The 13,155-nt window shown below is 33.6% G+C and overlaps 1 protein-coding gene across 7 annotated transcripts in view; it reads left to right on the top strand.

The window, feature by feature from the left end:
• LOC134529773 (rho GTPase-activating protein 190) overlaps window positions 1-13,155 on the top strand; it is a 179,273-nt gene that overhangs the window by 145,193 nt on the left and 20,925 nt on the right. For all 7 annotated transcript variants that reach the window (XM_063364201.1, XM_063364197.1, XM_063364199.1 and 4 more), the window contains 4 exons: window positions 1,252-1,609; window positions 4,717-4,848; window positions 7,160-7,210; window positions 10,762-10,867. In XM_063364201.1, coding sequence (XP_063220271.1) covers window positions 1,252-1,609; window positions 4,717-4,848; window positions 7,160-7,210; window positions 10,762-10,867 — 647 coding nt within the window. The remainder of the gene's footprint in view (window positions 1-1,251; window positions 1,610-4,716; window positions 4,849-7,159; window positions 7,211-10,761; window positions 10,868-13,155) is intronic.

The following is a 13,155-nucleotide window of genomic DNA, read 5'->3' as shown; positions in this document are numbered from 1 at the left end:
ATTGTAGTTAGTTTAAAATTTACTGTAATTGAGCACATAACCTTCTTACTGAAGTCAAAGGCCTTTTTGACTGTGTTTGTGGGAATATGTATCATGCCAAATTCAAATAGAGTTTTTCGCTGGTGGTTCTTCGTTAAATCTTGAACAAAACTAATGCTTCACATTTAAACCTTACCACCTTTGTGAAATTGTTAGATGCAAAATGGCATCTCTTCACCCATGGCAGCTATTTTGTATTTTTTCACCCTGCCATCTAGTGGTAGAATACTTTATGAGATAATTTGGGCATATTCTGAATAAACATGAGTTTTCAAGTCTATTGGTGCCACTCTATAAATTGTGCTATGTTCAAGGTAAATATACATTTGTGTAGTATGTGAAGGAACTCATATTGTGCTAAAAATAATTGAAAAAAATTTTTACTTGATCTGACAAAGCTTTTAAACTCAAGTGAGTTTTTATTTAATTATTCCAATTACAGCCATCATTCCCAATACTAGTAAAGAAAAATTCAGAGTGTAAACATATTATTCGTACCCAAGCTTAATTACTTAAAGATGCACAACTTGACTAGTGATTACTAAACTGCAGCTAGCCTCTATTATGTAGTAGAAGATAGGGTAGTGATGTACTAATAATGGGGGAGGAAGAAACTCTTATTATATGTAGTTAAGTGCATCAACTAAAACTAATAGAATCATCATTAGGAATATATGTATGTTTATTAGTGGGACTTACGTATCCTCACATCACATACATAAACATTGTGCTCACAATTTGTGCATTGACCTTAGAAACATTTAGGCCAGCTTGCAGAGTCAGGCAAGTAAAATATAAGCAAAAACTTTGCAGTTTAATCAATGGAAAAATACTTCACTTTGAAACAAGTCACAACTATGCAAGCTGGCCATAGAGTTAGAAATGTGCACCATGCTTTGTCTGTCATAAAAGTTGTTTACGTTATTGAATGCCTTCATTTTATGTATTATGGTTTGATTAGTTTAAAAATTATCCTTAAATGATAATTTTCACCTCCATCTTTAAGGGGTTACATAGCTCTTTATATTTAAGGTGGACCATGGTATTTATGTATCATCATTCTTACTTTAGGCCATAAATAACTGGAATAAATTTGTCCTTGTGTTTTAAAACAACCTAGAAATGATCTGCTGCCATTTTCAATCCATGAAATTTGTAATTTCTTTATTAACATGGCTGGAAAATAACTTGTGAATTAATTTTTTTTTCCAGTTTGGTGTGATACAGAAAGCTAAAGAAGGAGATAAACCATCACGAAGAAAAGAAAAACAGAAAATTAAATCTGATGAGAAGCATGTGAAAAGAAGATTGAAAGAGGAAAAATTAAAAAAATTATTTGAAAAAGAAAAAGAGCGTGAAAGGAAAAAGGCAAAGAGCAAGTCTAAAATTCCTGCTGTTCTTAATCAACCTGTTTTGCAAGATTTTGTTCAATCTACGGGTAATTCTATTCCACTTTTGCTGGAGAAATGTGTGAGGTTCATCGAAGAAGAAGGTTTAGATTCGGAAGGTATATATCGTGTCCCAGGAAACAGAGCACATGTTGATCTTCTGTTTCACAAATTTGAAGAAGGTGAGTGAATTCAATCTTTACTTTCTGTTGTAATTTTAAGTAGGTATATTTAATGTCTCTTTTATTACTAAATCACACAATGTTTAAAATTACCAAAACTGTTCAAAACTATGAACATGTTGTTAAATACATTATACTTCTTACAAAATCCAGTCATGTGTAAACATCTAACATCAGTAATGAGAAAACTTGTGTATTCATATGGTGTTCATTTTGCAAATAAACTTATAATACTAAACTCTATGACACAACATTTCATGTAGAATTCTTTAAAATAATGCTAAGCATGATTAATATACTGATCAATAAAATATTCACTTTTCAAACACCAAAATTTCTGGATGCAAATTAGCAGCACGAAACAACCCGAAATATTAAACTATTAGAAACTGCTTCGATAAAACCCCGGTTTTGGATCAGATTTTCAACAAAAAATATCATGAAAATATATTTTATCAAGTTAAAATTCACTAAAAATAAAATTTCTTCATACGTTAGAAGTTATAGTTGTATGGCATTACTAAAATAAGATCACCGGACTAAAATTTATCACCTTTGGAGAAATCATTACAAGCATCATTTAATAAAGTGAACACCACCTCTGGACTTGATAACCGCCTGGATTCGGTTAGGAAGTGAGTCCACAAGATTGTGCAGCTATGTCACATCCAGGTTAAGCCACTCGCTGAGGATTTGATCGAACGATTCCTCCACATTGTGGGGATGCTGATGTCGGCGTTTCACCGCTGTTCCAACATGTCCCACAGATTTTCAATGGGGTTCAAGTCAGGTGATTATGCAGGCCAATCAAGATGTAATATGGTGGGGGAGAGTTCATAAAACCAGTCACACATACGTCCAGCCCAATCAACTTTGCTGTTGTCATCTTGAAAAATCGGGGTATACTCCACATGCAGATGTTGACTGAAAGGCAAAGCCTGATCATCCAGAATGTTTAAATAAACATCCTGGTTCATGTTAGAGGTCACTACGGAGAGAGTGGACCAATTCACGATACAAAAAACAACTCTAAATCATCACAGACCCACCTCTGGCTAGAACCTGACCTTGCACACATCCAGGATGAAAAAATTGGCAAAACCGTGATTCTTTAGACCACATTACGTTCCGCCAGTCAGCTACTGTCCATGTTCAGTGATTTATAGCCAATTGAAGACACACAGCTTTATGTGACTGTGTGAGCAACAGCCTCTTGCGAGGTGACCGACTCCAAATGTTCATTGCATGCAGTTCCCGTTGTAATGTTCTCTTGCTAACGGGTTGAGATGGACCTTCATTCACTGGCTGCAGCAATTCCTGTCGGATTTGGAAGCGATTTTGATTGACAAGCCGTGAAATGCGTCTCCGGTCCTTCTCAGTCAGGATATTTTTACGATCACAATTCTGGCATCTTGTTTCGTGGCCACATGTAGTACACCACTGCGTGTGGATACAATGAACAGTCCGCTGCGAAACACCGACAGTTCCAGCAACTTTACGCACCGTATGGCTATGAGCACAGCCAAACAAAATTGCCCCTTTTTGTCACTCTGTCACATCCTTACATCTACCCATGTTGACTCACACTGTACACTTGAAACATCAATGTCTCACAGATCGCTACTGCCTTATGCTCACGTAGAGGCAGTGCACTTGTAGTTGAGCGTGGGACTCATTTGTTGTGCCATCTGTACACTTGTACAGGCCTAACAATCCATCTGTACATGCACGCTAGGGCGACTAATTTTTTGTCCAGTGAGCTTATTAACCTGAAACATTTTAAACACATGTTATAATCCTAAATCAAAATTTATTGTTTTTATGGTTTATGAAAGTGAAATATGGCACGGTTAATCCGCAAACTGGATAACCCGCACTCGAATAATCGGGAGTCTACTGTATATTGAATAAATGTTTAAAATTAAAACAATATAGCCATGTAACTAGTGAAGTTAATTTTAAAGAAATGCAAATTAATAACACTTAGAGTTTTTATCTGCAGTAATATCAATTCAACTGCTTTACAATACATAGTTTGTCTTGGGGTTATGGGGCTACTGGCACAAAATGATTGGTTGGATTATAATAAAATTACATTGCAAATAGAACAGTCTGTGTAAGCTTTTTTTTATCTCTCATGTGATACTCTTAATTACTTTTATGTATGCACTTCAGCAAAGGTTAAATTGTCTTATGCTTTTTGTGACAAGCCCTTTTCATTGCACATCATGTTCAAAACAAAATCAGTCCTAGTTCTTTATTTTTAATAGACCAGTAACTGATATATTGCTGTTGAATTTGTTCACAGTTTAAAAAAGCTTTAAACTCTATCTCAACAATTAACTTGCTGTCATTCCCTAACTTAATAAAATGTTACTACTATGCTATTTTTCAAAGTTTAAGCTCATAAAAATCATAATTAAAGTGCAGAAATACTTTTTACTTGGTAAACAGTTTAGGAGTTAAGATCACAAGCTTATTTTCAGTAGCATCCAGAATTATAGATGTGCACATTATAAAAGTTCTACTGCTGTTTGACTTTGATTGAGAAGGTGTGGTGTGATATATTTAAGGTGTTGCCAAAACTTAACTGTAAGTATAAAATTGTAATTTTTCAATTTTTTAACCACTTTAAAATATTTTGAAGGTACAAATTTAATCAGCAGTACATGCTCAAACCAAAATGGTGCCAAGAGCAGACAATGTATGACTGAATTGCTGCAACGCCAAGTAGATAAAATTAAATTTTCTGGAGGAAAAACTGAAAAAACACCTTGCTTCTAAACTCAATGCCATTTTATTTCCCCCCTCCACTCCTCTTCACCCTCTCCCCCCCCCCCCCCCCCACCTCCAGCTTTCAAAGTTTTGGATTCATTATTGGATTCTATCGAAACCAGCTTTTGAAGACTGTTGACATACCTTGTTAACTGTTAAAAGTTTGCTTTCTTGATTTTTTTGTGGTTGGATAGCTAAGCTTTTCTGTTGGATGCACATTGATTTTTTTTTATAAAATTTTATTTGATTAATCTGTTAAAATTTTAATGATATCTGGAATTCTTATAGGAGGACATTGGCAGAATAATTTTCTTGTTTACTATTTGTTTTAGATCCAAACATTGACATTCGTAAATTGGACATACCTGTAAATGCTGTTGCTACTGCATTAAAAGACTTCTTCTCAAAGCGACTGCCTCCGCTGTTGACCCAAGATCTAATGGCAGAAATAGAAGATATATCTGGTAAGTAAATAAGCATGGTATTAGTACAATATTTTATTAGGTTTTTGCATATGTGACACCCAAAACAATAGTGATGGATTGTTACTTTATCTTATTGAGTGTGGTACTAAATTCTAAAAAAACTCAATTAAATAAGACTGTAAATTTTCAAGTGACTTTGTACTACAAATAAAAACAGAAAAGAATGTTGTTACATTTTGATAAATGTTTTATTTACTTTTTGAAAGTTTTCCCATTATTTAAAATTAAATTAAGTAAGAGAAATTGGAAAACATGTGGATTCTTTTATGTTTCCTTATTTTTCCTCTCATGTTGCCTTTAATGCCAATTGATGATGACGTAAAACATTACGTCATATTGGTTTATCATCAATTGCAGATGCATAAGCCTGTTTTAAATTAACAGTTGTATAATGTTTGTTTATAGGTATTACAGTGCTCACAAATGAATTACTGATGTAATACATGCAATTAGTTCAATTTTAAAGGAGTAACACAGATTGAAATAAAAAAGTAGGAAATAATAGTTTGTAAAAAAAAATATTATAGCAAATTAAATTAACTTTTTCAGTTAATAATTGTTCTCAACTGAGAAGAAAATTTTTTTACGTCTTAACCCTTATCCGGAGACGTGGGGTCTCCGTGACCCCAGCAAAACTTTAACTTGCTGCCATCTATGTGCAGTTCAAGGCACTTGCTTGTGGTACCATCTACCTTTCGCTTGGATATCACATAGTCTCCTCCTGTAGTGTCAGATTTGTTTACGCTGTCTGGAGCTAGATATCAGGTCGAAAAGATAACTTGGGGTCGTAGTGGCACCACGTCACCAGTTATGTTTCTATCTCAGAAGTGATAAAAAGGCTTCTAAACGAATATGTGTACGTGTGGGCGATCCAGATTATGACGAAACTATTTCTAAGTGGTTGAAAGATATTTTTAGTGACTTAAGTTATCAAAGTGTGTGTGGAAAAGCAATGTGTGATGATTGCAGAGCAAACAAATGTGACTTTTCGTACAAATTTAATTTTTTCAAACAATGTTCGGCTAATATATTTTATGTAAAAATGGCATTTTCAAAATATATAAGTATGCATGTGCTTTCTAGTTAGCTCGATTATATATATTGTTGTGGTTTAAGCATTGGTTATGCAAGGAAAATATTTGGAGGGGAAAAAAGTAATTTCTTTTTTTGGGAAAATTTATCTGTTGTAGATTTTATGAAAAAGTCTTATTATTCATAGAAGTTTTCTAGATTTTGTTTTGTCACTATATCTATATTGAATAGCAAATAAAACTTTTAGGCTACCATCTGCTTATTTTTTTTAAAAAAGCAATTATTACAAATAGGCATTTTTAGATTTATTTGAGCAAGCACCAATGGAAAAAATTGTATTTTATAATTGGTAAATAATTATTTACTAATTTATTTTTTAATTTAATTAATAAGTATAAAAAATGCATTAAATAATTTTACATGGAACAAAAATAATTTCTAATCAGTTAACTTCTACAAAACATTTTGGGGTCTGAGGGGCACCACGTCACCAGATATGTCAAATATTTTCATGTCTCCGGCTAAGGGTTAAGACATGTTATAGTACAAGTTTAAGATGGTGGATATGGTCCTGAAAATTAACACACCATAATTGCATCAAGGTAGAACATCAGAAACTGGCCTCTAGAATAATCCTATACTCCTAGAAGGTGCCTGAAAGTGGAACCACCTCCCATCAGCAGTGGTTGACTGTGCCCCTGCAACTGTTGTGAGACTTAAGACATTCTATACTACCTCGACATGTAGTCACGTACCACTCAGGAAACCCAAATTGTAAAAGAGGATCAAAAACGAAAGAAAAAAAAAGCCAGTCTTTCATAAAAATGGTGGGAGAAACTCTATTAACCAAACATTTTTGAAGGAATCTCAAATATTGTTAGATATTAAATAAAAAAAGAAATGTGCATGATAATACTTCCTAACAATACAAACATTGTTATGTAAGTCAGCCACGTTTCCCGTATCATAGTCTTCAGATTTTTTGTAAGACATAATATATAATTTTAATTTATTTAATTTTTCTGTATTATATTTATTATGTATTGTTGGTTTCTCAGTATTTTTACTAGCATTGCTGGCTCTCACTTTGTTTTCTTGCTTAAATGCTTGAGGTTGTACATTCATTCAGTACAGACACATATTCACAGTTTCACAAATTTTGCCTGGTGCAAATTTTAGTGGTGTTATTATGTGAGAGTTGGCAATGTAATTTGTTTTGGCATAGTTTTTAGCAAATAAGTGCTTATTGTTTGTTTAGGTGCAAGAAGAAGCAACAAACAAGTTTCATCATCTTACCTCAGTTTGGAAGGTAAGTGGCATTTGCTTATAAAAAAGTTAATTTTTTTATTCTTTTTAATTAATGTTGTGGTTGCAGTGCCTGTTATGCTATAATGTATGTATAAGTTAAGTTAGAAAGATTTTCTAACTTAATTGTTAAGGAAGCAATTTTTTAGTTTATAATTTTTTAAGTATATTCTTCAGATTCTTTTACATTTGTTCCAGTGAAGTTTATATTTCTTTTGTTATATATTTATATTATTATATATAATTTATTATTATTTCTTATATTATGATTATTATTTACTATTATTGATAATGAATACTGATCCATATAATTAAAAACATTTATTTATTGTGAATATTATTGATAGAAATTATGTTTGTAAAATTTTTCAAGTGCATTTATATAATAGAGGTTATGTTCCTTCATGTAATTATGTTTGTAAAATTTTTCAAGTGCATTTATATAATAGAGGTTATGTTCCTTCATGTATAATGATATCAGTTTGCCTGTGAGCTTCCATTGTCACTGGCAGGGAGTGTCTGTAGAAGGTTAAGTAGAATCCTGGCTATTTTCGTGAGAGTGATTGTGAGGTAATGTTCCCATATATATAATTTATTTGCATTATAAATTCTAAATTATTACATTATTATTTAATAAGTAAGTAAAATTTATAAATTGGAATAAACATTCAACATATTTATTGATTTTAATTTTAATTATAATTTATCTAGAACGTTTTACTAAATTACATAATTTTATACACATGTTGAAATTGAATGTTGAATACTGAGTATTTATAGAAATTTTTTATTTTAATTGAATTTAAACTTTACCAACCTATTTATAATATCACTACACTCCTTTTGTTATTTTATTTTTATTATTTGCATGCAAATTAAAGTTAGTTTTTTTATTACGCCAAGTGAGTATAACTTCTCGTGAGTACATATGTAGTATTTGTGAAACTTATTAGCATCTTGAACAGCCTTAAGTTCCTGCTACAATGTAGTAATACACTACTGCTCATTTAATTAATTTTTAAAATAAACTCATATTTACGGATGTAAAGAAACGATGAACTAAAAATGTAATGTAGGTCACATAGAGGTTTACATGTATATGACCCAGCTATTTTGATTGATCTCTTATTCTCCTTTCTTTATATAGTTTTATCATTTTTATCCCAGTTAACCCTTTGTAATCCTATTGGAAGCCAGGTTTGCCATCTTTAAATTCTTGTTCTAATCCTTTGTTAAGTCTGACTTTCCAACCCCCTTGAATCATGTAACATTGTTCTATGCAATGTGGTTCAAGGGATTGGAGATGCACACTTTACAAAGGATTGGAACAGTATATTGAAAAATGGTGAAGCTATGTCAATATTGGAGCTCAAATTTTTAATGAATAATAATGTTTTAAACAAAAAATTTTATAGTCTTATAGTGCCAAATATTATTTGATCTTCACATTTCCATTAACACAAAATTAAAATGTACATAACTTTGAAGCTGATTTACTCTAAACCTTTTGTTTGTTTTGGTTTGTGCTCTTATTCCATCTTTTTCCTCAATTGTGGAAACTTACCATTTCACTTTTACATAAACTGTAGTCAATACTATTCCTGAGATCATTCACCATTTTCTAAAGTAAATTTGTTAGGGAACAGAAACCTGGTAGCCTATAAAACATTTTATAATATGAATGGAAGAAGAGAAAAGTTGGTACCATTTTATAATTCATGTCTAGTTTGAAATTTCTGATTGTATGCTTAAAGATCTAAAATATTACAACAGCATGGATACAAAAGTAGAGAATAACAATATGACTTAAAATTTTGTAATTGTCAAAAACGCTGTAGCATATCGTAATTCCTGCCCCCCTCTGCCCCATCACCCTGCTCATGTTAAGAATCTATTATGTTGCTTATGTTTTCTTAAGGTTTCATAATTATTTTAAAATCATGTTTCATCTATTATGTATAGGCATTTAAGGTATTCGTGTTTAAAACATCTTAATTAACAAATATTCATTAAGGTTAGGTTTTACATGAATTTTAATGTATTTTTTTTATTTATTTTTTTCTTTGATATTTAATTGGTCTCTTAAATAACGTATGTATTAATTATGTTTGAAAAGAAAGAAGGTCAGGGGTGCGACACTCCCGTGCCAGAAAATACTTTTCTCTTCCATAGGTTCACGACTGCACAGCTAGGGAGTAGGATGTTCATTGGGCGCAGCCAATCAGAAAAGACTTTTGTGATTTATCATGTTGTATATTTTGTGGGGAAAGCCTCAATGCAAAGACCAAGAAATTGGTGTACTGGTGTGTCCTTCGGAGAGCTGTGTTGTGGTTGGTCGGTTGGCCCCCGAGACTGCCTTCCCTTTGTTTCCACCTTTGTAGATGAAGACAGCTGCGTTGTACAATCAGTCGTTGGAGTGCTGTGTTGAGAGGTCGTACTGTTCGGCGGCTCAAGAAACAAAAATGATATTGTATGGGCAGATAATTTAACGTCTGGGTGCCGGGGCTGTGGCGCAATTAAGCTTGAACCTTTCTTTTATCACCTTTCGAATACCATGAATTAGAATTTTGTAGGTCCCTGACATGCGGTACAGACCCGGGCGGTCTGTGGGTCCACCAAGACATAGTTCTCGTGGTATTTCGTACCTGGAAGACGAGGTCTCAAGACTGTGAGAGAGTGTTTTCTTTTGGACAGATATGTAACACAAATTTGCATCATGATGAGGATAAATTTCAAAATCCATTTAAAACTATTTTATGGTAACTGGACTAGTATTAGTATTCAAATAATTTCATAACTATTAACTGACTCTTACACCCAGCTACCTGCAACAGTTGACAAGATGTTTTGTGTGTGTTCTTCTGTATGTGCAAGAAATAATCATCATCTTAGCCAGGCACGATTGTGACTTGTTACAATGCACTTACTTGGTGGGGGGGAAAAGTAACTCGGCAATAGAGTACTTTAGCAGTAGAGTACTCTTGCGAGAAGTAATCAGTTATTACTACTGCAACTGTATCGAAAGGATTTGTAAGATTCTGCCCTGTACAGAATGTTTCTGGTAGTTGTAAAACTAACCTACGGTCTTTTATTATTTCAACTAACCTAAATCTACTAATTCAGTAAAATGCTTAAAATTAAAATCATTCGTCAATTGCATGCCCCTTCCCCAGTCTTACCCCAAACTTTTTCTATTGGCTGCTGATAAGACTCACCTCTGCCTAATGACTTCGCATTCCCTTAAAAATTGAAGGCCATCCTTCCAAAACCCTCCAGTGCCGCCTAACCTAATTCCCCTCCCTCTGCCCAGGCAAGTTGTGTCGGCTGCCCTTCACCATTGTGCCGGCCTTGACATGTGATTGCATCACTGCCAAACCAAAAACAGTGCCCAGCACCTGCAAAGGAACACGAATAAAACTGTTTTATTATTACTATAGATAGCAACAAAGATACTAGTTTTGTTCAGATCTTGTTTTAGTTTGTCTTAGCCAAATTTAAGATGGCTCTTGTCTTTTTTTTTGTATGGTTGTATGAATGGTTTGTTGTATGTTTCAGTGAACACTGACAGGAGCTGTCGTTTACTGGCTCTTCGTGCGCTTTTGGAGAAATTGCCACGTGTTAATTTTGAGGTATTGAAGTTTGTGTTCCAACATTTTGTTAAGTAAGTAATTTTGTCCATTGTGTATGTTATTTTTAGCTTTTATAAATTAAGTATAAGATATGGTCAGTGTTGTATGAAATATTATTTTTTTCATGTATATCAATTTCAGTTACAGTTTTTTTTTTTTTTTTTTTTTTAAATATAATTAGTCCCTAAGGATAAATTTTCAAATAATATTTATTTACATTGGCTTTCTAGCTTCCTAAACTTAAGACTTGTCTTTTCCCTCCCAGTTGGGTTTTTTTTTTGTCGATTCCAGATATCTATGAAGAAATTTTTCAAGAATGGACAATTGATTAGTAAAGGTACATTCATTGCCTAGCTGTGGAAACACAGAAAATTAACTTTTGGTTTGTTAGTGAGTTAGTGAATATTTAGTACTTTCCTGACATTTTACAAATGGCAGATAATATAGTGAATATATTGGTCACAAATTATAACAACACAGAGTAATTTGCAATGCTTATGCAGTGAAATATCCGTAGGTATTGCAGTAAAACCAAAATAATGACATAACAATGCAGTCACTCGACATTCCGAGCCTTAATATTCGTTTGTATACTGTAAACACGTTTTTATGATAAAATAAACAGCTGTCGACTGTATGATTTCATATTTGGGAATAGTCTAATAATGAAATCTTAAATGTTTGATGGTTTGTTGAAAAATTAACGGACATAATTAAAAACTTATGCATAGAATAATTTAAATAATGTAGTCTGGACACGTATTGCTATCCACAAGAAACCAGAAAACTTTACTCTGTTTTAACCCTCTTTTTACCTGAGTCCTCGCCAAAGCTAAAAATACATAACAAACTTTGAATGAATTCAAATTAATAATGATTTTGTCCACGACTATTTCAGCATAGCTTATTCCATTATCAGTTACTGTTTGTTTACATTCTGTGCCCCACCGTTGACAGTGGCACTTCCACCAGCCGTTAGTTGAACTGCTTGACTCTGCCCCATTTCAAGTTGTTCCTTGCTTTCACTAATTCTTCGTCATTTCAGTACATTATTTTCACACATTTTCCTAAACTATTTTCTAACCCATTCAATTGATTTTTTTCATAACCTAGTATTAATTCAAGGATGTTTTACTTTTATAATTTTCAATTCACTTAAGTGTTGTTTATAAAAGTCCTCTTTTTATTGTTTGTTACTTAAAATAAATTATTTTCATTGAATTATTTCTATAGTAAATTTATTACAACTTTTTCTCTGAGTTGCAGTTTTTTACATCGTTATTTTTGGGGGAAATTACCTAATATTTCATTGCTTACTTGTACAGTAAACTCTCGCCAGTCCGTGGCCCGAGAATCCGAAGTTCTCAGAAATCCGGGGTATTTCCGAAGTGACATGATCGTTACTGTTTAGATGTATGTATCACTATTCTCAGTGGATGATAAGAGCGACGCTCACTGATATTTATAGCGCGGTAAAAGGCTCTGAACTGGCGCGCAGTCATCTCGTTCCCGTCAGATAACTGTGAAATTTGAGCGGTGACCGTAACATTATATGGCGGGAAAATAAAGATAAAGGTGTAATGCCTTTTCCTCTGGTGCTTTCAAGAAATTTTTTAACGGTTTTTTACACCTAAAACTTCAAAACCATGCCTTTTAGCCATTTTAACTCCTCTTAATCCGATATAAAAAAACAGTTGGGCATTAGCAAATTCTTAAATGCTTTTCGTAAACAGACTCCAGTCGGATATTTAGAGTAGGTTGGAAATCGCGTAGGTTTTCCTGAAGCTCTGGGCACCGTGTGTCAGTGTGTGAAACATGTTGCCAGTGACAAGTTTCCTAGCTGTGCGCGGCACACGACTGTAGTTGTCATGCGTCACACGCCGGGAATGCTGGCCGGAGGGAAGGTGAGTATAGTTCATTTGCGGTAAAAATAAATACTCTAACCGCCCTGCTAAATTTTTCCATTAAAGAAATTTTGAAGTTTCAGAGATTTTCCAGCAGAAATAATGTTCTGTAACTAACAAACAAATTGTATCAAAAAATTAACGGTAAATGGCTGCCGTGGGGGGTCTTAAAAAAATGTTCATTTTACCGGGAATGGACTATACAACCTGGCTTTCGTCGCATGCAGTGTGGAGTAGGGGAGGAAGGATGTTGACAGTTTCACACGCAGAAAATGGCTAGAGGGCTGGAGAGAGGGAGAGAGATGGTTTGTTGTCTGGGAGGGAGAGGTAAGCCGTATGACGTCATGCATCCGCTGCCTTTGCAGCCGCCAGCCTGTCTAGACGAGATTCTCGCACTCCCACTTACGTCGCACAAG

Source organism: Bacillus rossius, chromosome 2, assembly GCF_032445375.1.
Source record: "Bacillus rossius redtenbacheri isolate Brsri chromosome 2, Brsri_v3, whole genome shotgun sequence".
NCBI lineage: Eukaryota > Metazoa > Arthropoda > Insecta > Phasmatodea > Bacillidae > Bacillus > Bacillus rossius.
This window is presented reverse-complemented; position numbering and strand designations above follow the sequence as displayed.